Below are 26188 nucleotides of genomic sequence, written 5' to 3' on the forward strand. Positions count from 1 at the left end.
GAGCCCCATTTCCCCTGCCCAGATGGGAGGTCAGTGATTCCCAGACACACAGAGGTCAGAGATGGTCAGAAATAGCCTGATGCAGGTTCCACAAACAAACGGTGGGGAGCAGCCCTTTGATGCTGTTTTTCACCTAAGGTAATGCACAGGTGTAGGGAAGAAAAAGGGGCCTGTGTGGCTTGGGGAATAATGCTCACTCCATCACCTTGGTGGCAGAGAGTAGACTGTGGTTTTGTTTTGTCCTCTGCTCCAGTGGCACATTCTTCAGGGCTACCTCTGAGTTCAGGAGAGATTTGGGGTGAGATTTGGTGCTCAACCAGGCAGGTGGCCAGCAGCAGCCCTAGGCCTGGTGGCCAGGTCCCATGGAGGGCTGTCTGCAGCTTCTGGACATGGCAGTAAGAGCTGGAATAGCATGGAAATACAATCTAAGGACAAGCATGAGGCACTAAAAGATATTCCTGTTATCAGTGGAAGCAGGAATGAGTGGTGCCTGCCCATGCTGGAGCAGGGGAGCTGGAAAAGATGCAGGCACCATCTGCACATCAGTAACTTGACAGCAATACAGTTTAGGAAAAAACTGACATAAGTTTTAGATTTTATTCATTCGTACATTATTTACAGCAGTTGCTTTCATATTACAATTCTCTTTCATCTTTTCAGTTTTCACTTATAAAAAATTAACCAAATAAACCTTATATAACCAAATTTATCACAGCAGGTCTGGTTAATTTTCACAGTTACAGCGGCCATCAGGAACAGAACTTAAGTACCTACAAGTCATTTCCAGAGCACCTGGCCTGCCCCTGCCTGAGGACACCCTGCTGTCCCTCGGGAGCTGGCTGGCTCCCGGGGCTCTGTGGATGGACACACCTCGCTGCAGCGGGGTCAGCTTTGGAGGCTGGGGCTCAAAAGCCTGAAGCACACCAAGGGATAACCTGCACACATCTTAACACCTGCCAGGGGAACGGTTTGCATTGATACCTTGATGGCATGCAAACAGATTTCCAACAGAGCTGATTCCTGTTCACTTCACAGAAAATTAGAGTAATTGATTCTGTTTTCTGCCATTGCTGAGCCCCAGAAGTGCAGCAGCAGAGTATGCTGGGGTACAGGACTGTGGCAATAAGTGTTTACCTTCCTCTGTGTGACTCTGACAGCTCTTCCTTACCTCTGTCTCTCCCACCAGGAATGGCATTTGCAATAACTCACCCTTAACTGTGGTGAAAACCTGCACTGCATAAGGGCTCACAGTGACTCAGCTCTAGGGACCCCACTCGGGCAGGCTCTCTGCCAAGGTGACACCCAGTTCCAGAGACCGATGGCCTTCCCTAGTACTTAATCCTGCTCCCCAGGTGCAACAGCACCCCTTAGGAACACACTGCTGCCAGTGTGCTCCTAACAGCATCACCTTCATTAACTATCTCCCTGGGCTCTCCCCCACGTGCTCTTTTGCTTTACAGTGGTAATTATTGCTGTTTTAGAATATGTTCGTTTTTCTTTGAGGACTTGCAGCCACTTCCCGTTACAAAGTACAGTACATACTATGCTGAACATAGAAAACACAAGACTCATTTCACATTGGTCTTGTACAACGGTGAGGAGATGCAGAGTAAGAGGCTGTTTGGGGGAATCCAAGTTTCTATTTAGGCATGAGTGAGTAAGCCACTGCCTTAAACATGAGCAGTTCTGGGAAGCAAATTAGCCTGTTTGTTTGTTGTTTTGTTTTTTTTAAACTGACATTGGACATTTTCCAAATGCATACCACACATCTGCTTAACACTACCAAAAATATTTTTTTCCTTTACTGCATTTGTCTCAAGAAGACTTTTGCTTTAATAAAATAACACAAGCACACAAACTGCTTAAAGCTAACGGCCCAGCACAATCATAAGTACAACTCACAAAGCAACTGATGCTTTGTTAAACCTAATTACATTAAAAAAATCAAATATACATATTACAAGGCAAAAGGATTAAGCTTTGGAGGAAAAGAAATTGGAAACAATATTAGCTGTAAGTTCATTATGCTTACATAGCAGTAGCTGCTTCTGCATTCAAACGTGTTACTTGTAAATAAATTTACAGTTGCATTATGTATTTGTTATGCTCTTGGTCTCATTAGGTCTGTCTTCTACTATTTAGGTGTTAAAAGCATGTTCTCTCCCACAGGTGGCCATTGTGCAATACAAAGACAGCACTGAACAACAATTTTAACTGTGATCAAACTCCAAATGCTGACTTGGAGCTTGTTATTTTAAACAATACTGTGTTTTGACTAAACTCTCAGTAGCCCAAATTAATCTCTTGATTTATTTTCTATAAAAGGTACTCCCAAGCACCATTCAGGTAGCAGGTTTTGGTGGGAGACAAACATAAGCTCTGTTGCATAGTCTCTATGAGCATACCAATTTTTCCTCAAGATTCTATGTAGATCTGTTTTGAGGGAGAAAAAAAAGAAAATTTTCCTTTTGCATTTTAAAGCTTATTTAACACTTAGCATTACTTCGTTTTCTTTATGTGGTACAGTATATTCCACTGCAAGACTCCAGTTAGTGTCGAATTAAAATGCCTTTATTAAGCTTTAAGTAGAGTGCATACCAAGAGCATCACACCAGCACTAACGAAACACAGGCCCCAGCACACCCAAAATGAGATTGTTATTCAGAGGTAACCAGAGCTGGTTCCTGCCCTTGTGGGTTTGGCAGTTTGGAAGTCCCTGCAGTCAGTTTCTATCCATTTGCACCTCAGCCAGCAAATCTGGCAAATTAAAAGACAGCAGACCTGCATCACATATGGGTGTGGATCAGTGAGCAACAGCAGCAGCAAGGACTGGGACAAGGTTCTGCAAAACCACAGTTCCCTTGGGAATTCTGACCATGGGATTTTCTGTTCTTCCATTTGGCCCCAGCAAGGACAGGGCCCAAGACACCCTGACACCAAACACTTTCTGCTCCTGCTGCAGGTGTGCAGCTCCAGGACCCCACCAGGCACTGCTGACTCTTAGTCCAGCCTCTCCTACCCAGGGATTATTAAATTCTGACATCATGACCTAAAGAATCATCCTCATTTCCCATGGGGAGGAATGCAGGGTAAAACGACCCCAGGTCCCAGCCCTGGGGACAGATGTCCCCAGGGTCGTTTTCCCCCTGCATTTGCTGAAAGGCAATTCTGAAATGAGTCCTGCAGGCTGTACCCATACACAGGACCAAGAAGCAGGATCACTTCTAGAGAAAGGTCAAGGCTTTCTCAGAGACAGCATCCCACATCACACATGGGGATGGAAGGGAGGGAAAAGAACAGCTTTCCACTGATGGCAGGGCCCTGGACTTTCCTGCATCTCCCAGCAGAGACACAGTTGCCATTCCAAAGAATCTTACAGGTGCTGTCTGCTCCAGAGAGGAAAGCACAGCATGAATTTACAACAAATACAAATCTAAGGGTTTCAAGTTAGATTAGAAACCACTTTCTTTGTTGATTTGATTGCTTAGCATTGCCAGCCTGGATCTGTTCAGGGACCAAGCTTCCCAGAGAGCTTATTGCCAAATATGACATGTGCTTGAGATGCCAGTTTGCTCAGGGTGTGGAGGGAGTTCCCACTCACTCCACAGGGAAGGGCCCAGGCTGTGCTGGAGGGCTGGGGCAACCACAGGGTTGTGGACCTCAGCCACAATAATGCAAATTTTCCCTTCTTCCTTGTTTTTTGTTTGTTTTGGTTTTTTTAAACTTTTGGACATGACACCTAGTGCTTTCCTCAGGGAGCAAGGGTTCTGTCCCAAGCCCCTTCAAGCAAAGGACACTTGAGCAGTGTCTAGTGCACAGGGATTAGGAGAGATTAGGTGAGAAAACTGCATCTCTGCAGGCAGCACAAGGGCAGGGGGCTGTGACAAACCACCTGCACTGCAAAGTAAGAGCAGCTGAGGGAAGTGCCTTCACATCTCTAATTCATCTTCCACCTAAATCTGAACTGGTCTTACTTAACCCCCACGTTTACCAACCTTGGGCTCAAACCCAAGAGATGCTCCACTCTTCCTCACACTCCTGCCAATGATGTCCTTGGAAAGAGAAACCTCCAAAATAAATCAGGAAAATCCCCCCCTCCTCACACTGATGTGAGACTCTGCTGGAATCAAGACTCAAGGACTGGCAACAGGTCCAGATCACCACCTCCTCTGCTCGGGACCAAACCCACAACCACCTTGTGCTGTTCCTCACCCACCCAGCCACTGAACGGGGATGGGGAGAGTTGGGAGATGATGCTCAGGCCCAGAGAAAGGGCTGTGCTGATCTTTTCCAAACACTTTGTTTAAACTAGTGCAGCATAAAAGATGCAGAGCAGAGGGCTGGATCTGCCAAAGGCAGCTTGACCTCAACATCTCACCCTGTGAGCTACACTGCCCACACACTTCCCTGGCAGCAGGTGAGCCTGGCATGGTCCAGAACCAGCACCCCTGACCCCAGAGCCTAAGCTATCACATTTAGGGAAAATTCCCATGAATGCAGACAAAACAACAGTATCATGTGGTGCTTTTAAGCCCAATCTTGGCAGCTGTGGGTGGGAGAGCAGCAACAATACAGGAGGGTGTGCACCCCTGTCCCACTGCTGCTACCAGGGATGCAGCTCTGGCTGCACCATCTTCCAAGGAGAGCAGATCCCAGCCTATTTGGCAGCCAGCCCTTTCCTTCAGAAACAAGCTGTCCTGGCTGGAGAGCTGGAGCAACCAGCTGGATTTCTTCCAAAAAGCCCGGTCACAAAGCAACTGGCAGAAGCATTAAGGGAATAAATTTTCTTGGCAGCTACCGGCCAAGTGGCAACAACTCAATCCTTATCAGTGCATTTCTGTGTGCTGGGGAGGAATGCAGACAGCATCCCCAAAACCACACCTTTCCAAAGCACCTCTTCCCCAGGAAACTCAACAGGTATTACAATCAGCTACTGTAATATCATCAGTTAAAGTTTACACATTTTTGAAGAAAATACTGGTAAACCTGATGGTACTTCTGTGTCTGTGGGATCTGGTGGGATTTATACCAGGTTTGGATTTTCTGACAGGATGTGGAGTTTTATTTCAAAGGCACAGGTATCAAATAAAACCAGCAACATTACTTTAATTAAATAGCCTAATAAAAAAAAATTAATGCTCAATTTAGACTTTACATATTCCTCCCTTATTAAGAGACTAGTTTTTGCTTTTTGTTTTTTTTTTACCCCTCTGGAAAGGTTTTAGTGCAGTGATTATATAGCAACAGAAAAATAAACTAAAAAAGGCACAAACTTTTGTGTTTTTTCTTTCAACTTTTGCTAACACTTTATATTTGTCTGTTTTACTTCGGTTAATAAATCACTGAATGCAGCAAGAAAATATTCTGCCAATTTCTGTACACTATACAAGAACCCCTACCAACAGTACATTATTTCAGCTTCAGGAGAAATGTACAGCATAGAAAGACTTTTAAAAATATAGTGCCCCATACAGAAATTTTGTTAATTAAACTCAAGGTCTCTTGCTACAGTGTCCTTCACCATCCTCATTACCCCCTTATTGCTGGGACACACGCTGGGACTCTGCCCCTCCAACTCCTCACAGGCAGAACTGAGTCCAAGCACTGAAAGGGCAACTGGGATTGTGCCAAATGGCTCCTCCAACCCAGCCTCAATGCCTGGCCCCTGGCCCTGCAGGGATGGGCTGAGCCCCCTCCCCTCTGCTCTCCGTCAGCATCGCCGGCCACGTCTCAGTGCTGGGGAAGCTTCTGGCTGGAGAGGAAAGGGCAGCTCCTGGCAGGAGTGGGACAGACAGCACCCCTGTCCGAGGTCTGTGTGTTCCCCGAGCTGCCCCAGGGCTCCTGTCCTGTCCCCACAGCCCACAGCTCCTGCCCTCTGCAGCTCTCCTGCTGACTCTTCCATTGTACGTGCAAGCGTGGCTAACACATGCTCTACCCCTTCACCAACTTCACTGCCATGAGGTGGGGGGGTTTCCCCTCTCAGCACACGCATAATACTTCATAAAAATAATTGTTTTTCCCAGTAACTAAAGGGGTTCTCCTTTAAATGTATTAGCAGAGCCAAACCCCTCTACCTACCCGAAATTAAGTGCAGCCAGAAATGGTTTTCTGTAATACCTCTGATACCACGCTTTAAAAATTAAAACCTACCAGTCTTCTTTTTCCCCAAGATGTAATTCATGCAAAGTTGCTATTTGTTTAAATAAGTTATAAAAGTTGATATCTCAGGCTAGAAGAAGCTGTAGTCTTGGTTATTCTTTAGTTGGCAGGCACTGTACATACATACCGGGTACAGACACATGCCGAATCTGCTTTGCATTGCTTTTTGCATTGTACAATTCACAAATCTGACATCATTAAAGCAGTTAATTACCTTTGATGGAAGGCTGCAGTGAGGCCATCTACATTTATCAAACAAGCAGCTGGTTAAGATAATAAGTACGCTCCCCCCACCCCGGCACTCCCCAAAATGCTATTATCTGTCACACGTTGCTTCTCTGAAGTGGTGAGATTTGGTGCGCACATTAATGTGCAAATGTGTTGCCATAGGAACTGCAGCCTCCATTACGCCTCAACGACACCATTCAGCAAAAGCCAAAACTAAAAATAACAACAACAACAACAAAAAAAAATCAACCCTTAAAAATAAGATGAAAACAAACAAAAACCCCCAAAAGGCAGCAAAGAGAAAGTCCAACGCACATGCGGAGTCTGGCCCAGGACTGCAGGTTACGCGTGGCTACGGAACAGCGCAGGAGATACTTAGGTTTGATCTTAACTTCACACTATGGTACAATGGGGCTCAGTTCAGCCGGTCCGAGTCTGTGCTGGCTTAGGAAGGAGGGGGAGGTGGGGCGGAGTCGTGGTCACCGGATGCACCCGGGGTCGCTCAGACATTTGGCAGAATGAGGAACATCCAAAAAAAGTGCAACACCAGTGCCGTGGTGGCAGTGCGATGTGTTTGAGTGCGTGCACGCGCTTTCCTCTTCATGCATTGCAGCAAGCGGGTTGGGGCGGGGGCAGGGTGGACCCCCCACCTTTTCTCTGACAATATTAACCAGTAGATTATGGTAAGAGGAATGCATATTCTACTTACTGGTGCGTGAAATACTGAAAACTGCATTCAAGTAATATTTCTGCACTATTATGAATGCATCACTATGTTATCTTACACCTGGAGAAGGAGAGGACTATGTACACCAGAGCAGTTGTACTATTTTGCAGTAAGTTTCTGTGCTTTACGGAGGTACCTGGGAAGGAGAGGCCGCCGCTCCGCTCCGCCCCGCCGGGTTGCAGGACTCCCAGCACCACCACCTACAGCATGCGAGGAAGGGGCGCTGCTCGGCCGGCCCATGGAGCTGAACGGAGCCAACCAAAACGTGACGTGAGAGTACAAAAACTCTAACCCAAAATTGGCAAATCAATGGTGATGAGAAATAGAAGGGTAATTTATTCTTTTTGAAGGGGGAGGAAGGAGGGAAAAAATATTTCTTTTTTTTTTGTTGTTGTTTTTTTTGTTTTGTTTTTTTTTTGTTTTGGTTGGCGGGGGTTTTTTTATTCTTCCCGCAGCTGCAGGCGGTAGCGGTGGTAGCGGACCTGGAAAAACATTCTCTCCAGTAAGGAGCGTGTCATCCCTGGCAGGGCATAATGTTCGACGACACCCACGTGCTTGAAGCCCAAGGACTCATAGAGCTTGTGGGCTGCCATCTTCACGGCCGTAGTTCCCAGCACGACAGAGGAGTAGTTGTTGAGCATGGCGAACTCGAGCACTTTGCGGCCCAGCGCCTTGGCGATCCCTTTGCCGCGGTAGTTGGAGTCAACGGACATGCGCCGAAGCTCCACCGTGTTGTCCTCCTCGTTGCCCCGCGCTGCCACGATCCCCACCACGTTGCCGTCCAGGACGGCAACCCAGAAGCAGGAGCCTGTGGAGACAAAGTAGCACATGTAGTCACCGGCCACCTCGATGGACAAGTGCCCATTGCCAAACACACATCTGGGAGCAGGACCTAGGTCCAAAACCATGTCACACGTGGGGACCAATGACCTCCATAAATAAGGACCGAACCCTCTTTTTCCCTGACAGTGTGAAGGAAATGCTGTTTTCCCAAGGAAAATGTACAAAGGCTACAACCTCCTCTCAGGGAGTTGTACAAAGTGAGAAGGTCTCCCATGAATCTACTTTTCTCCAGCCTAAACAGCCCCAGCTCCCTACTCTGCTCCTCACAGAACTTGTGCTCCAGACCCTTCAGCCTTGTTGTCCTTCTCTGGACATGCTCCAACATCTCAGCATCCTTCCTAAGTTGAGGGGCCCAGAACTGGACACAGCACTCAAGGTGAGGCCTGACCAGTTGCTTAATTATCACTCAACAAAGCCACTGTTCAATGCAGCAGTCAGCCATGGGCACTGAGCGGTCTCTTGTCCAGATGAAAAGCACTGACTTTCAGTGCTCTGGAGCAATAGGTCTTCATCCAGAGAATGAAGAGCCCATGACAGGAGAAACCCCTGGTGCAGGCAATGGCCTTCTTCGTGGCTGCTAAACAGAAGAGAACCTGACTTCGGCAGCAGCTGCATCTTCTGCACCCACCCTGCCAACTGCTCCAATCCAAATGCATGGCACATCTCTGTAAGATCAGAGTTACACAGCTGGGGGGATGCTCAGGGGGAAGGACCACCCCTCCTGAAAAAACAGGGGAAACATGAGTAAGATAACTCAGTGTACTTTGTCACTGGAGGAGAGCAAAGCATGGGGTGGTGGGAGGTGCCTCTGCAGCTGCTGCAGGAAAAATGCACCTTGTGACTCCATTAAACCATCTGAAAGAGGTGCCCAAGGTCTTCTCTGGTTCTCTGTGGCACAGCTCAGCTTCCAAGGAAAAGCTGGCTACAAACAAGGAGTGGGGAACCAGCCCAGGTTCACCTCAGCACACCAGGCTCATCCCCACATTCAGAGGAATGTGCAGCTCCAGTGAGGCTCACTCCTGTTCCCACTGTGAGCAAGTCATCATTCTGCTGCTATCTAGGTCAACAGCTAATTTTTAAAACACCAGGGCCCATCTTGACCCATTTATCATGAGCATGAAGATGTCTCTGCTCCGCTGCTGCATTGACAGTGCAGCTTGTTCCCCGGCACTCACTTGGATCTCAGAACGTGATTTATTCAGACACGACCCCAGACGAACACCTACAAGCACTGAAATCAAGCAGCCACCCTCCCTCTGCATACAAATTGCTGGGTAGAGAGCTCACTGCTGGTTTTAAAGTGCTCATCACGTGGTGGCTGAGCCCAGTTCAGTCCCCAGCCCATCCATCACACCTCTGGCCACACAGCGAGCACACCAAACATAAGGGATCCTCACCCTACACGCATGGCTACCACTCCTGGGGCGTAGCTCCAAAGAGGAGGTTCAGGAATTTCCCCACGCTTGGGGAGCAGGGGTGGGATGCTTCCCTGGGGCCGCCCCCAAAAGTGCCACAAAGCAGCCTTCCACTGGTGGCACAACCACCACATCATCACATCCCCCTCATCCAGCCCCATCCACAGCAACTCCTCCTGGAGCTGCTTCTTCAGCAAGTCTGCCTCATTTCCCCTCAGACCAGAGAAACAACCTAGGTTCCTCTCAACCTGAGGTTACACAATTGCTTCCACGACTGCTTCCCACTTTTATTCCTTATTTTCTCTTAACAAGCACCTCTTCTCTGTGCCCACCAAACCTGAGAAGCTGCTAAAACTCGCTCAGCAACACTTCCCACATTTGTAAAATGGCACGTTTCTGGTACTTTGAGGTATCCTGAATATTTAAAACCCAAATCTTGGCATACCTGCTACTGCAGAGTCACCAAACCCTTCACATTCTCAGCTCTTCCGACCACCCTCTCCATACTCCCACACCTGTCCATCCCAGTAGCGACTGGACCTGGTTGCAAGAAGCATGACAGCAAACCTGCACTCCTTGTTGGTTTTTACTTACAATTTTAAAGCTTAATTATAATGATTTTGAGTTCAACACGAAAAGAAATAGTATCTGGCACATCTCCCAGTGTGTGTTATGCACACAAGGCTTATAATTAGCCACAGACAGGACACATCTGCTCAAACAATGTGAGTTGTATTCAGCTCTCCTTTACACCAGTGCCATCAGTCCCCAAGACTTCTACCCTGCTGTCCTCCTCGTGTCTGTGTCTGCTTCAAGGATCACCAGCAGCCAGTTCCTTCAGTCTGCTAAAGGTTCCTCAAGTTCCCAGAGGTGGCTACAAGCCCAGGAACAGCTTTCCCCATGGGGCTGTCAAATCCCTCCTCCAGGCAGCTGTGTTCCATTCAGATGGGGACTCGCCACTGAAAGGTGTCTTGGGATCACACCTGACGTGCTGCTGACCTTGGGCTGGGACTTCCTCTCCTCTGGAAAACCCCTCCAGCTTCACAGCAAGAATGCTGAAGGGTCTCAGATTGCTTTTTACCCAGACTCAACTAGATGACCTCTAAAGGTCCTTTCCAACCCAAACTATCCTAACCTATGATTCTGCGTTTTCCACAAAGCCAGCCAGCTGCAGCTCCTCACCATATCCACTCTTCCAGCACCACTTAACTCTGGAGCAGTGTGGAAGCACCTTGGAAAAACCACCTTGCACTGCCCCACCCCAGGGCTGGGAGAGGGTCTCCACATCACCTTTTCTGGACTGAGGATACAAGCTCAGAGCATGACTTGTTTTTGCACTTTTTCATACCTAGGATGAAACAAAACTAACTTCATCTCAGCTGTCAGTAACGAGCAGCAGCCTTGTTTGCAGCGTTATTATTAGCAAGAGCTGACGTTTTACTCTCTCACATGCTATCTGAAAATAATCACTGCTGCAAAGATAAACACAGACCCTGACAGCTACACCTCTCCCTGCCCTCCCAGATACTCACCTCATGGCAGCACCTCTGTCTTTACCTTCACCTGCCTCCATCTTCTGCCAACCCATCACTATGGTCATCCAAAGCCCTTCCATCTCACTGCAGGATCTGCTCTTCATGGATGTCTTGCATTTACCCACAGCAGCCTGGGAATGCCACTCTGAAGCACTGGAGGCACTTTCCAAAGGTCCTACTATTGCCAGTCAAACACCAAGCACTGCCCTCTGCCTCCTTCTGGACTGCCAAAAGCAAAAGTGAGGAGAAGCAGCCATGGAAAACCCACTAGCACCTTTCTCAGCTCTCTCCACTTCCTCAGCTTGCTGCCTCACCAAATAATCAGGAACTCACAAACAAAAGATACAATAAAGGAAGATTTTTTTTTTTTTTTACCATGAGGGTGGTGAGACACTGTCACAGGCTGCACAGAGAAGCTGTGGCTGCCTCAGCCATGAAAGTGTTCAAGGCCAGATTCGATGGGGCTTTGAGCAACCCGGTCTGGTGGAAGGCATCCCTGTCCATGACAGAGGGGTTGGAACATGATGGTCTTTAAAGGCCTCTTCCAAACCAAACCATTCCATAAAAAAAGCCCCCAAAACACCTTGTGATGCACACATCTATGAAAAAGGCACAAAATGGCTGTGATGTGCACCTGGCAAGGAACATGAGTTTGGCTTGTTCACACTTCACAGCAAGGTCAGACTTGGTTCCTCAGCTGATGGCACCCAGGGCTTGAAAGCACACAAGATGGCAGTGTCTTTCTGCTCTAAATCTAAGGATGGTTCCCAGTTTTTGAAGACCAAAGAGGGTATTTTCCCAATCCATCCACCCATCTCCCACAGCACAAGGCTGCCCCCAGAGTCCACACAGTGCTGCTGGCACCACAGCCCAAGGACGCCCCCGCAGTGGTGGCACCACGCTGGCCCCATTTCCTCCACTCCTGCCAAGAAGGACAGGCCATGCAGCCCTCTGGCTGTGCCTGCAGCCTCCTCTCCCACCCTCCTCCACTGTCATGAGCTGCACAGCTCTCCCCCACGCAGCCGACGAGGATGGATGGTGGGTGAAAATAAATTCATTTATTTTTGCTGCAAATTCTTCTACACCTTTTGATGAATAAAAGGCCGGTGGGTGGATGGGTGGAAAGACTGGAGCCAAAAGCAATAGCAGAGTACTGCTAGAAGGGAGGGGGGACAGAGACATCATCCTCCTCTGGTGAGTCCCACATGACTGACTTTCGCAGGTTCCAACAGCTTTCTCAAGCTCTCAGCGTGCAGGGGACACCACCCCAAGCCCCAGAATTGTGTTGCTCTGAAAAAGCAAAGCTCTCTCTTCCACACACTTTTCAAATACATTCTTTTCTAGAAAATTCTAATATTCCCACAAGAGCAAGCAAAGCTTTGCTGCCCCAAAACTTCCTGAACTTGGGTCCTCCCTATCACCAGCACCCACAGGCTGAGGGGTGAGGGCTGAGACAGGTAAAACCTGTCCCTGTTTTCCTCAGGGCTGGGGAGAGGACAGAGCAGCTCCTGCAGCCACCACTGGCTGTTGGTGCTAATTTTGCATGGATGCATCCCTGTGGGAAGGAGTTTTCCTTGGAAGCTCAGCATAGAGCAAGTATGGAAATCTTGCCCAGAGGCATGCCAGTCTTCTCTTTTTCTTCAGGGGTGGCACTGCTAACTATGCAGCCAAGCTCTCATTAATTCTTAGAGGCTTATGCGTGGAACATAATTTCTAGACAGAAATGCATCTTCTTAAGAAAATATCCCTTCAAGCAGAGACTGTGACTTTCAGTTCTGCTTTGGCATGTCACAGCAACACAAATGTGAGCAATTCCCTTGCTGGCTCAAAGCTGTCACAGGTGATGACCCTGGAGCATCATCCAGACAAGGGGACTGGCAGATTCCATCACCACTGCTGGGGACCCTCCAGGACAGCACCAGCTCCTCTGCATCCTTACAGCAGAGCCAAGAAAGCATCCTGCATTGGGCACACATCCCTCTCCTACATTTTTCTCCAGGCTGCTATGAAGGGGCAAAAGGGAAGAAAAAACATCCGAACACCAGAAAGCCCAAAATCATTTATGTGCTTCCCATAGAACAGGGTCTGCAATTGCCTGTGTTCCATCCTCTCAATATACCTGCATAAAGGCTTGCCAAAAATGACAGACTTGCTCATCCCAGAGATCCAAAAGCTCCCTGACTCCTCCCTGTGACCCCTGGCTGCAGCACAGCCTGGTGTGACACCACCACACAGAAACACCAGCACAGGGCAGGCACAACATGCTGTCACATCACAGAGCTTCAACAATTTGCCCTTGCAGTCACTTGTTCAGCCTCCTGTGCCATCTCTTGGGGTGATTTTGGCCAGAGCAGCAGCCCTTTGTGTTAGGCAAGGGTGGACAAGCAGGGCAGTACTGAGGGAGTCAGGACCCAGTGCAGAGCCATTTTTACCTACTCACCAATAACCTGTTAAAAAGCCCCAAAGTTCAGTGTCTGGGCTCTCCTCCTGTCAGCACTATTCACACACATCACTTTAGGAGAGACAGGTTGTACATGGCAGCGAGTGGACAGAGTTCCTAGCCCAAGGCTGGCTGTGCTGTGGCTGTGTATTGCTGACATCACTTATATTCCTGCTCTTTTATCCTGTCTGGCTCTTGAAGAAGCAGAAGAAGAACTACCCAGCACCTGAGGCAATACTCCCTCCTCCTTCCCCTCCATCCCTGGTGAAACAGAGGGCAGAGCAGCCAAGTTACATCAGCATCAAGGGAGAAAGGAGGCTCTGGGGACAGCCTGGCTGCTGGGATGTGAATGCTGCTGGCGGGAGGAGTTTGGGGCACAGACGTGGCACAGCGGCTGCCACCCAGCCAGACACAGGCAGGGTGCAGGGACCAACCAAGGACAGGCAGCAGCTGTCCCTGTCACTGACTGCAACTGCTCAGCTAGCCAGGATGGGGAGGGATTTATGTCTGTGTTTATGAGGCATGCCATTATCCCATTATCCCTCCTCACCTCCATCTCTCCCATGTGTTGAGTTTCTCTCCTTTCCACCTTTCTAGTTTCCCTTGGCTGCAAGCAGGGCTGCATGACAGCTCCCACAAGTTCTGCTAGAAACTTTACACTTCAGTTAAAAGTCATTCCTGGAGGGGTCCTAAAATAATGGCATTTTAGTGTAGTTTATGGCTATGGAAACTGGGTGAGATGTGAGAGATCCTAACTCCAACACTGCTGACATCCATGAGCATTCCTTTGCACCAGACAAGGCCCAAGTGTGGGGGAACAGAATATGTCAGGGGCACAGGAATTATTCATGCATGAAATGAGAAATGCTGTGGGACACCTTCCTCCCCATAAATAACCCCACATAATCTACCACTGCAGGACACATTGCCCTGTTATAAATAATTCCTGGTTGGAAGAGCACAGGGCAGTGCATCTATATGCCAAGGGTGGGTGACACCCCTTGATTCATGGAGCATCTGGGCAGCAGGCAATGAGATCACCTACAAAGCATGGAAAGAGATGGATGGTTTGGTTCTGAGCAACCAGTTCATCTACTTTTCCATCTACCTTCTTCTCCATCCTTGCTGTGTTGTTACTGAGGGCTGAAGGTACTTGCAACAACCCCAAAGCTCAGCCAAAGCCTCCAGAGTTGCAAGTAGCAGGGATCAGTGGGATGACAGTGACATCCTGCATTCAGTCTGCAACACAGTCACAGGGCAGATCCATGGACATTTGCCACCAGCAACACTGTGACCCCAATCCACCACAGTAGTGGGTCCCAAACCGCCCCAGCAGACAGGAGTTCAGAGGTGAGCTGATAAACCTGAGCATGAAATGAGAGACAGTGATGGGGTTTGGACTGCAGGCAGCTGCTGCCCTAAGCATGAGTGCAAACCCCAAACCATACTTGCATTCAGAGTGGTATATGCTGTACCATGCCAGTGCTGACAAACCTGCTTTACCTGTGCCTGTGGGTGGAAAGGGTGGTGGGGCTGCAATTTACAGTAACAGTATGAAAACTTTCATCAGTGCCTGCTCCATGCTTTCTGATGGAGCTGGTCCAGCCTCAAAAGCACCCAGCTACTTCAATGCAGGTATTCCATATTGGGGTGCCAAAGCCCCCAGAAAACTCCTAAGATGCTGCTGGCTAGCTATAGCTTATTTCACTCTAATATTTTGACAGAAAAAAAGAACAAGACATTCTGCAGCAAAGGGACTTCAGGAAACGGCCAGACTTGGTCCTAAACAGCATCTCCTGCTGTCACTGCTGGGGACACAACCCAGCAGGGGTTTCTAATCTTCTTAAAACCTTTGCTTTAAACCTCACCCTGTTCCTGTGAAACACCCCTAAGAGAGCTCCTGCCCATGCACCTGACTCCCAGCAAAGCTCTGTGAGGACCCAGCCTGGATGCCTGGATCAATGCAAGCTGTTCGTGGCTGTGCCCCATGCCAGCACTTCACTGGTTGATTTTACAAGCAGGCTTAAGTCCCCTGGGGCCCAGAGTGTCACCACGTGTGACAGCACCCGAGGGGGTGCTCAGCAAAGCCCCAGGAAGTGCTCAGCACAGCACAGGAGCTTTTGATGAGACAGCTAGAAATCCAGGCGATGCCGCAGATGGGATAAAGACAGCCCTTCCAGCACATTTCAGAGGGTGCTATATTAAGAAGTGTAACAGCAGGACTTCAAAATCTTCTATCAGGCTCTTTTTGCTGGCCATGCTGCACCTTGAAAAGCAAAGACTGTAATAAAGCCAATGTATAACAACTGTTCAAGAGAAAGCTGCAGAAGCAGTTGTGGGGGATTAGAAGCAGCCTGGTTATCTGGACAGATTTAGCCTGGCCCATGGCTCTGCTCTCTGCTGCTGAAAAGAAGGACATGACAGAAAGGAGAGACAAAACCACAGATGTAGCAACCAGGGTCTACCTGCTGCTGGGTCATCAGGGGAAAAGCACAGATTGAGAAACGAGGCAGTGTCTGTGGTTTTGGCATGCGAGCAATTGTTATCGATAAGCGAAGAATTAAACAGCTTGAAGGAGCGGATAAAGACTGGGATATGTGATTTTGTCTGGGCATTTTCCTCAGGGTTGACTGGATGATGGGCCCCAGTGCAATGGAGCTGGCTCAGCAGAACAGTCTGGTCTGCACAAATGGACAAAACCAGAAAAAAGTATTTAAACTTCTCAGGGTAGATGCTCCTTATGCACACAAAATACACACTAAGCTGATCAACTGCAGAGTCAGGCCTTAAGTAAGCCTATGTTAGACTGGTTTTTAGTTAGAAACTGCAAGGAAAAAAAGTCAAGCTCTTCTGTCCACTTTGCTAGCCTGAGTTGTGCCAGCTCCAAAAAGACTGATGTGACAATTAGCTCCTTGTTAGTGAAATTAGTTTAGAAGATCAAATGTGCTGCTGGTTGTGTTTTGAGCCAGCTCCTTAAAAGGATATTTTTAAGGTTTGGTCTCCATCTTCTACATCAATCTTTCACTACATGGCTTTATTGCTTTCAAAAGGTACTGAGTTTGCCTTGCAGCAATTTTCACTTCCAAACATCGAACAAACTGGTAAATCAACAATTATTGGATGTTCTAGAATTCATTACCTGGTGGCTGACTTTTATTTTATATGCTTTACTTTTTCAGTAAACAGGGTCTGAGCAATAACCATTGAATGGCTTTCTTTAGATTAGCAGTTGGCCAAGCTATAAATCAAACAGGGAAAATGGACAGAATCAATCTGATTTTCACTATCCATCATTACTTGTCTGGTCTAAATTTAGCCAAGAATCCCTTTATTCAACAGAAGTGCCTGTATCTACATAGGTATTGCACCAAATGCTTCACAGCAAAGGGAGAAACTAAGGTTCATTTAGTTAAGGTTAAATAATAAACATAATTCTGAGCTCTACAAAGACTTCCAGGGGCTTTTATGTTGCTGTGAGGTCAACAACCTTTGAGATGAGTCGCTTTTCAGGAGAGTCCCTCTTCTGCAAAAGACCACAGCTAAAGCCTACAGAGCTCACTGTGATCAACTGCTTTCAGTTGGGAGCAATGTAGGTAAGATGAACTGCAGCCAAGATCTAAGTTCAAGCTTAGGATCTGGCATAATGATGCATCAGGACAGAATAACTCATCTGTGCATGCAAACTTTAAATCAGAGTCAAAAACAAGGTTGAGAGGTGCCTCCCCTAAAAGGCAAAAAAAAAGAGTGACTAAGAATATTTGTATATTTAAAAAGCAGCAGACAAAAACTAAAAAACCCACCCAGCAAAAGAAACCACAATAGACCAAGTCAAGTAATGGGTGCATATATTCAACCAAAACATGCTGCACATGTTTCAGTGCTTCTGAGCATGATGTTAGCTCCCTTGTCACATTCTTGCTGCTCTCATGAGTCTCTAAATGAGGACTTTTCTACCACAGTAGCCAAGGAACAACAGTGACAAGGCAATATCTGTGGTGCAGAAACACTGACCAGAAAAGTCTCAGATCCCAGGGAGGCTCCTTTCCTTCCTGGGACAAACTGGGAACTGACAGACAGGGACTTGCACTTCACCAAACCCTGCAGAGCAAAGAGAAGCTACCAGGATACTCCCCTAACTCCAACAATAAATATGGCTCTGCTGTACCCAAAACGTTTCTTTCTGCACATGGCAGTGGTTTCACAAGAATCCTGCCTTGTTGCTAAGACAATGAATCAAACCTCCCTGATCTCTAGCTTTTCATAATCTATAGGAATCAAACAGCAATCACAAGGAGTTATATTCTCTCTGAAACCACAGTGAAGAATTCATTACTCAATATTTAGGAAGACATCAGGAAAAAAAAAAGGCACAGATTTGGTAAAAGCCATGGGCTGAAGCCAGGTTTGATGGTTTGATCCTCCCTTAAGTCTATTGCAATCAATAAATATTTCCTATTTCTAACACAACATCTTGAAATGGTGCTGCACACACAACCTTCCCAGAGCACAACATCCAATAAGGACACCAGTTACCATCAGCTGGGACAAACCCACCCTGTCACCAGCTGCTACACCAAGATGAGGCCCTAAATCCATTACAATGGATTGGGAAGAAATCAAGAGGTGAGGAGTGAGGGTGGCTCACAACCTCTGTCCTCCCCAGCTGCTCACCAAGCCACTCATTTGGGCACTTCTCACTGGACCAACCCTGTCTGACCTGCATGAGCCCCCAAAACATCTGGGCAAACCTATTCCCCTAACCTCTGACTAAATAACAGAGAAACTAATAATCAAACTGGTAGGAGAACCAGGCTTGGGACAACCAAGCCCAGACTTTCTGCCCTGCTCCCATCAAGGCAGCACGTCATCTCTGCAGAGGTGCTCATCCTATCATGGAAAGTGATGGGAAAAATGGAATTTCTATCTGCAGCATTCCAAGAAGCAAGGCCTTTCCCTTGGAACAGGGTCTGGTGTACTTCTGACATCCAAGGCTAGAGCAACAGGACTGGTGCTACAGTTTGTAGCAAACCCAATCCTTTATATAAATAAATGAAGGGATAACTAGCAAACCTCTCTGGAAGCAAACATTCTGAGTATTCTTGATGTGCTTTTAGCACCATCACATTCATAACACTGGAGGACTTCCTTGAGCAATGACCCTCTCCCTACAACACCAATCAGCCCATCCCATTTGGGAAGTGCAGGGAAGGAGGCTTTTCCCACCACACTCTAAGGTGTTCCCCAGTCCTGCTAGGGCTGGATCTGACCTACTGATAGCTGCAGGCACCTCCTGGTGTCTGCACCTTCCCACATCTTCAACCCAACCCTCAACCAGGGGGTGGTGACTTCCATGACCAGGCAGAATCAGCAGACAGGGGTACCACTGCTGCTTTCTCATCCTCCTGTGTTTGTAAAGCCTGGTTTGGAGGGATGCTGAGCCCTCCTGAGATGGTGTCTGAGGGTACTCAGCCCTTCTGAGGCTACTGGGACAGCCAGGACTGCCAGGGACACGACTGCAATGAGTGCTCTCCTTGAAAATAAACACAGGTCTTTTGAGAAGCTGTGAAGGCAACCTACCATCCTCAGGTACCCCCTCCCCATGGCCATCCCAGCATGAACATCCTGTAGCCCTCTTACTTCTCCAGCTTCACTGTAATCTGTACTCCCTGGAGGCTGCTGTATTTATCCCCAACTCAGCCAAACAAAGCCCTGGGCTGAGGTTGCTCCAGTGTGTCCCACCTGAGCATGCCAAGGTAAAGGGCTCCCCCAGTGCCACTCTGTTGGAGCCTTACACAGCAAGGAGGGCAAGCACTGCCTCAGGACTTCACCTCCTTCTGCCACGAGTCACAGAATCCTACAATGATTTGGGTTGGAAGGGACCTTAAAAATCATCTGGCTCCAATCCCCTGCCACAGGAAGGAATATCTTTCAATAGAGCAGGGTGCAGACCCCAGAAAGACCTCCCAAGCAGCTGGAGCCTTCATCACCACACATTGCTTCAACCCTTAACTCTCAGCAAAGCAGTGGCAATGCCCCATGTGAGGCCAGAGCCCTGCTGTGGGGCAGAAAAAGCACACACCTGGATGTCCACTCTTGTGAAAGCCAACATTTTTCTACATCTCTCTCCAAGCACATCAAAGCCAATGTGCTTTGGGTACAATTCTACTCAGTTCCACTCGTCCAGACTCAAACTAGCAAATTTATTCAACGTGGCAGTGCAAGAAAATTCCACATCCATAAATACACAAACATCTGTCAGGCTGGGCACAGACAATGGATGTGTTGTGGAGGATGCATTCACAGAAAATGAAAATTACATGTGTAAGTCTCTACATCTTTAAAACAAAAAAAGGAAAAAAAAAACCCAACAACCTTTGCCACACATTCAGACAACCATGCCAGAGCAATCAGCCCAAAAAGTCCCTGCAAAAGCCTAATCCAGATCTCTTGTGATAACCATCTATCATCTCCTTACACCCCACATTCATGTGAGCCCCAGCCTCAATACCAGTCACAAGAGCTGGGGATTTGACATCTGTGAAACAAATTAGTGGAGTGAGCAGGTAACAGGCCACGTCTCACTCCATCAGGAAGACACGTGGCAGATGAAGGGCAGGCTGCTCAGGGCTGGTGAAAGCAGACACCTGCATGCCTGCACCCTCACACCGAGCCACCCATTCACAAACAACTGCAGAAAAGGGATCAGTTTACAAATACAAACTGCACTACAGCAACCAGAGCCAGAAGAGATGCAAATCCACACACCACTGGGTAGAACTGCAGTGTTTTGAGGATCTGTTGGATTGTCCCATCTACAAAGACAACACTAAACCCCTGCGCACGATGCCAGCACAGGGCAGAATGAATAAATCCAAGAGCAGGTTCACAGCTACATCTCCTTTTTCCAATGCACCAGTATTCCCTAACACATCATAAATTCTTGAAGGAGCTGATAGCACATACAGCAAAGCCAAGGTTTACCCCCAGTTATGTCACAGGTCTCCTGTAACTACCCAAAGAGTACTGGGATCTATACTGCCCCTAAGAATATGCTAAACTCCCAGCAAGAGACAAGAGATTTAGGCCCATGATTAAGTTAAAGCAAATTCTCCACTGATCTTTAAGCCAAACTGTCCCAAGAGTTCAGTCTCAGTTAATGTGGGGGGTTATATGAAGATTTTTTTTAGAATTTCACTGAAATCCTCTTTAGCTATTTGAGTATCCATGAAAAATGTTCCTACTTCTCAAGAATCCTTGCATATTCCTTTGATGTTTTCCAGACTACTGATGGCACAAAAAAAGCCCTGTAAAACCCGATGATGGTTTATTCCCAAACAGAAGTCACTGTCCAAGAGGCACAGCTTGATGTTATCCCCTGAACACTGACAGGGGATAAAGCTTCTGAAACTCCACCAGAAGTAGATTTTCAGAGCCATTAAGTCAATCTGATTGACTTTAAAACAGCAAAAGCTTGAAAAGGTGTTTTACAAATACCCCTTTTAAACAGTTTGGATTTTAAAAAAGCAATCTCTCATTAGCATCCCCATTGCACAATAACTTCTTCCCTGCTTGCTTTCTCTCTTTTTCAACAAATCCCACTACTAATGATGTAATTCCACCAAGGCCTTCACCAGGATGTTCACTGCTGTTCAGCAGCCAGGTATCTGCTGTGCTTTCACTGCTCTGCCTCTCACTAACCATCATCTGAATTAGCACTTGGAAATGCCAGGTGCTCCAAACCAGGCTGTTTTCAAAAGCTTCTCTTTGCAGTTCTACTATTTAACATTATTTTAAATTGGAAGACTACAGATTTAGGTCTTCCCTGGATTCCCACTAGAAGTGTTACACAGTGTTTCTGATGCTGTTATCTAGATCCAGGGAGGATGAACAGATTTGGCACCTCCAAAAAAAGAACAAAAAACCCTGGTCTCAGAAAATGGAGTGGTTGGGTTTGGGGTTTTTTTTCCTTGCACACTGAATGCAATTACAATTTTATATATCTTGTTAAAATGGGAAGGATTAGGTTTGCAAGAAAAGTCATAGGGGAAAAGATCAATGGATACATTGGAAGTGATGTGGGTCAGATGCTCTAAAGAAGGTGTAAGAAATGTTGCTGGCTGTTCATTTGCCTTTAGGTAAAATGTTCTCCCCCCACCAGTGACATGTGGGTTTGTGCACTGATGCACTGTTCTCAACTTAGATATAATATCCTTATGCTGCTGACTTCTATTTATTTTTTCATCTTTGTTATTCTGAGTATTTTGTCAAAATAAAAAAACCCCCAGAAAACCAAGAAAAAAAACCTGAAAAACCAACCCAAAAAAACAAACAAACTTGCACTCACCACGCTAAACATCCAGACAAAAAAAGAAGAGAAGAAAGTACATATACAATAAAATTAGGCAAGGGCACATAAATTGAGACATTTGATGAAAGGAGAAAAATCAGAGGTACTGAGGGATACTGGGTAGGGGACCCACTAGAAATGCCAAAAGTGATGAGTGAAGCAAGAAGTATACCAAAAAATTACGGAAGAATTCAACACAGGGATGGACAAGAGAGCTGAGCAGAACTCAAAGGAATGCAAGTACTGCAGTTTGACCCAAGGCTGGAAATTTGGGATACAGAACTGCTGTGCCAGGGGATGGAAAAGGGTCAAATAAATAAAAAAAAAAAGGGAAAAAATAACTGAAGGAATCATTACTGGTTATCTGACAGCTGTTGAAGTGAGTGTTGAATGCAAGGTGCACTGAGAAGCTACTCATGACCAGACAGCTGGTCCAGCACCCCCATTTCAATTAGCAGCACTAGCACAGAGCCCAAGAGGTGCAACTGTAAAAAGCAAACAAACTTGCCCTGCTGATGCTGGTTTCCAAGCCAGTTTCCAGCACACTGGCAAGGGAGAGTGGGAGCAGCTTGTATAGCAATTACTGGTGATTGAGGGTAAAGCTAGGCAAGCAGCTTACTGAAAAATGCAGTTTTTGTCAATGCAAAACAATTCACACATTTGTCCTGAATTCACCAAAGGTGGAAAATGAAAGGCAGAGGAAAGCCAGGCTGGCACAAATCCTGCTCAGAGCTCAGCCCCCAGCCCTGCTGGCTGGGACAGGCACACAGCTCAGCTCTCCTAGGACCACAGGGGATGGATGCCCCAGCAGCCAGGACTTCAGAGATGGACCCCTCAACACCACTGCTTCAACTACTACACTGATATAAAACACCTAAATATGCAATTCAAACAGGGCCTGGGGTGCCCAAAATCCCAGCACTGACTCAGAGTAGATTCAATAGTGCCAGGCAAAGCAGGACCTGCCTGAGGGGTAACAAACACTGGTAACAAACACTTAACCATATCATGGCTCTGCCATGGTCAGTATTTAAGTGTACACTTGGGTCTGACCTGTGCTTCTTAAGGAAAGCTGTAACAGCCAACCATTCTGGGTTTTTTTGAAAAAAAAGCATTACACCCCCCACTACCCACAGATCCTTGCTTCATCATAGTGAAAAACCAGAGAAGTAAATCAGCTTAGTCTGGGCCAAAACTATCCTTCCTTTTACTTTCCAGTTCCTGAACTGAAAAATCACTTTCTCACAAAGCCTCTGGTTTTCAGTTTTGCCACTTGCATAAGTCCTAGAAACAACACATGAATTTTAAGTGACACATATTACTTACTAGCTACAATTTCAAGCAGGACAGGCTGTGGTGGAACTAATACCATGTATTATTCCATTAGCATTTACACTGTTGCAAATCCCATTTAAAATAACAATATCTCATGTATCCACTTAAAAATATAACTGAAATACATGCATCCCATTACCAAATCTGAAATGTCTCCTTTCACTCCAGAATCCCATTTTAAAGGAGAAGCCCAGCTTGGTACTAAGCCCTGGGAAGCACAGGTCTACATTTCAGAATTACCCTGTAGGAAATATAATTTTTTCTTTTTGAAATAAACAGTTTCTTCAAACAGTTATAGAAGATAATGAATGACACTGCACATGCTGTCAAATTGTTAATTGATTGCTGGGGTCCAACGTGTGAAGATTTAAAAGAATGGCTCAAAGCCATCTGTAACAGATACCAGACCGCTATGAACTAATTTTTGATACATCCTTAATAAAGGACATGTGGCTTCTTGGTGATTCCATGTGACCCCCTTACCAAAACACAAAACCAAACAAAACCTAACAAAAATACATTTTAAAAAATCAGCATCTCCCTCCTCCCCGCAACCCTGTTATCTGGTTACAAGGAATAAATTTGTCAACAGAAACTAGGTAAGACATGCTGCTATCTTTGGAGTTTCTTTAAGACTCCTTTCATTAGCCACCTGTCAGGATAACAAAATGATACCTCAGCTTTCTACAGAATGGGAAAAAAAATAAAAGGGAAAAAGAAAATCTGAAAATACACTTTGAAGCTCCCTGTTTTGCTGATGCAGACAGTAACAACAAAGGCTCATGCATCCCTCAGCTCATCATACCAGCAAAACACTCTAGGTCTCTCTTTTTGCTGTAGCCTGGAAGGGAGTAGCATCAAGTATGTGATTATTTGTAACAGATCCCCAGCACTGCATTACCAAAATAAAACCATGTGCTCTGCAATACACCAGCAAACAACACTGGGACTCCCAGAGCCCCGAGGGGCTCACGGCCACTCCAAAAGTCACTCCCATCCCCAGGAATTAAATATAACCTGCCTGAATCAAGATCTAAGCCTACAGAAGGAATTTCAGAAATCCACTCTGAAATTCAATGAGATTTTGAATGGTTTGCCTTCTTGAAAAATCAGGCCATGCATTTGTATTTTTACATAAAACCAGGCTTTTTAAAATATATTTAGATATCTTCAAGTAGAGAGCAGTCCCCAATGGCAATTTCTGAAGCATTAAGACCACTGTGGTGCACACTGAGAAACAACAACATGACCACGCTCTTGGGTAATCCTAAGAGGTTGAAGATAATAAATAAATATTACAATGTGAGAATAAGAGTTTTCAGTTCATATTTCTACATCCAGAATTCAGTGTCAAGAGGGGCTCAAAGCTTTGTACCTTTAAAACCCTGCCATAGTCAGATATCTGACACAGAGCCTAAATTTAGGCTATTATGAAATCTTAACCTGAAACAGACTTTTGGGCAATTGTTTTAAATCTTGGCCACTCCTAAGAAAGCAAGAGAAAGAAGAGCTATTAAAAACTCTTTATAAGAGTAATAAATTTGCATTTAAACTTGTGAACAAAATTCTGGAGTCAGAATCCGCTTTGGTTTATTCACTAAGATGGTCCTGAGAAATTGCACATAACCATGCCAAAAAACATTTGTCACTGGAGAAAACATTTAAAAAAATTACTCAAAGCTAGGAGAAAACCCCAGAACACCTGATGTCCCCTGCCTCCTTCAGGCTCCTAAGTCCCAGTGTGACTTGTTTGCTGGTCTTGAGAAGTTAACTGTGCCTAAAAAACTACTGATGTTCAATTTACACAACTGGTTACCTCTTGTACTGAAGATTAATGACCAGCACTGGCATGTACTGAGGATTTTAAGCACCTGCAGGCTAAGCTTACACTCAGCAGCATCATATCCACCCAGTCATGGCTACAACTCAAACACCACTGCATTAAGTGATGATCATGTCCATGAGGGACTGGCTACTTTCAGAGAGAATTCTCAAACACATGGGGAGGAAAGGTCATATTACTCTGCAAAATTTACTATAAAATCTATTTTTATCTAATTTTGACATGGGACTGTGCCAGACTTTTGGATCTAAAGGGAGAGCTATTTTTATGTTACAGATATGCACATTGAGTAATGAGTAATGTTCCTGCTCCTGTGATAAATAAATAGGAAGGGGGGAAGGCTGCAGCAGCTTGCCCATAAACTTGTTTATTCCACTGGCTGTGGATGACACAGCCCTGAATCCAGACTGCTCCTCATCAGGCAGCTCCACTTTTCTATGTTGGCCCCTTGCTGAGAGCATCGTGCTTCTACTCTGTACTCCCTGAGCCCCCCAAAAGCAGGGGGGCAGGAAAAAATTTTGGTGAGGTCGAATGACCTTGCAGCCCTCCAGTGGGTTGAGCAGAGCTGGCCCAAGTGGTTCAGCACAGGAAGGGACCTGAGTTGTGTCACCTCTGACCTACCCTAGCTGCTATCAGCAGGGCTGCAGCACTGGGCTGGGGTTCTGCGCTGTGCTTGCTGCTGGGAGCAGCACAGCCCGTGGTCAGCTCTGGGAATTTGGGTGGGAGGAGGAGCTGGTGCCAGCAGCACTTTGCCTTGCTCACTGTGCCCATGCCCCACACCTGCAGGATGGGGCTGCCTCCAGATGGAAAAGCCAAGGCTCCAGCACAGCAAAATGAGGCAGCCTCGAGTGATAGAGTACCGGTGTCAGAGGAAGTGGGTTTTGGGAGACAGTCCAACTCTAAAAACATTTCATGTTATTCAAATAAAACCAAAATATTTCAGCCCATTACAAACGCTGGACAAAGTACATCCCTAACACTTGGAAACGTGAGTTGTTTTTCATCTTGTTTCCCAAAAAACTCTGCACTGGAGATAAGAGATGCCTAACCAGGCAGTTCCATGCTGCTAAATTGTAGAAACCCAAAAGCAGAAATTGCTGATCTGAATAATCCCTGACTGTCCCACTTGCAGGAGGTCAGCTTTGGAAATACTTTGACAAAACACTGTAAGGTATATGAAAAGTCTGTAATCCCAATCTTACAGGATCTCCCTGCTAAGGAGGTCCCATTCTCTCATGGAATTGCAGAGAGATGCCAGCAGTGATATGGTCACAGGACAGACCCTCCCCTGCCCGCAGAGACTTAACTTCAGTTCC

At 46.5% G+C, this 26188-nt stretch overlaps 1 protein-coding gene across 1 annotated transcript in view; it reads right to left on the reverse strand.

Annotated features, from left to right (window-relative positions):
* Window positions 1-583: 583 nt before the first annotated feature.
* The window catches only part of NAT8L (N-acetyltransferase 8 like), a 32689-nt gene continuing 7084 nt past the window's right edge, over window positions 584-26188 (reverse strand). The window contains exon 3 of the mRNA XM_033059857.2: window positions 584-7922. Coding sequence (XP_032915748.1) covers window positions 7555-7922 — 368 coding nt within the window. The 3' untranslated portion in view covers window positions 584-7554. The remainder of the gene's footprint in view (window positions 7923-26188) is intronic.

This window comes from Catharus ustulatus, chromosome 5, assembly GCF_009819885.2.
Source record: "Catharus ustulatus isolate bCatUst1 chromosome 5, bCatUst1.pri.v2, whole genome shotgun sequence".
NCBI classification, from domain to species: Eukaryota; Metazoa; Chordata; class Aves; order Passeriformes; family Turdidae; genus Catharus; species Catharus ustulatus.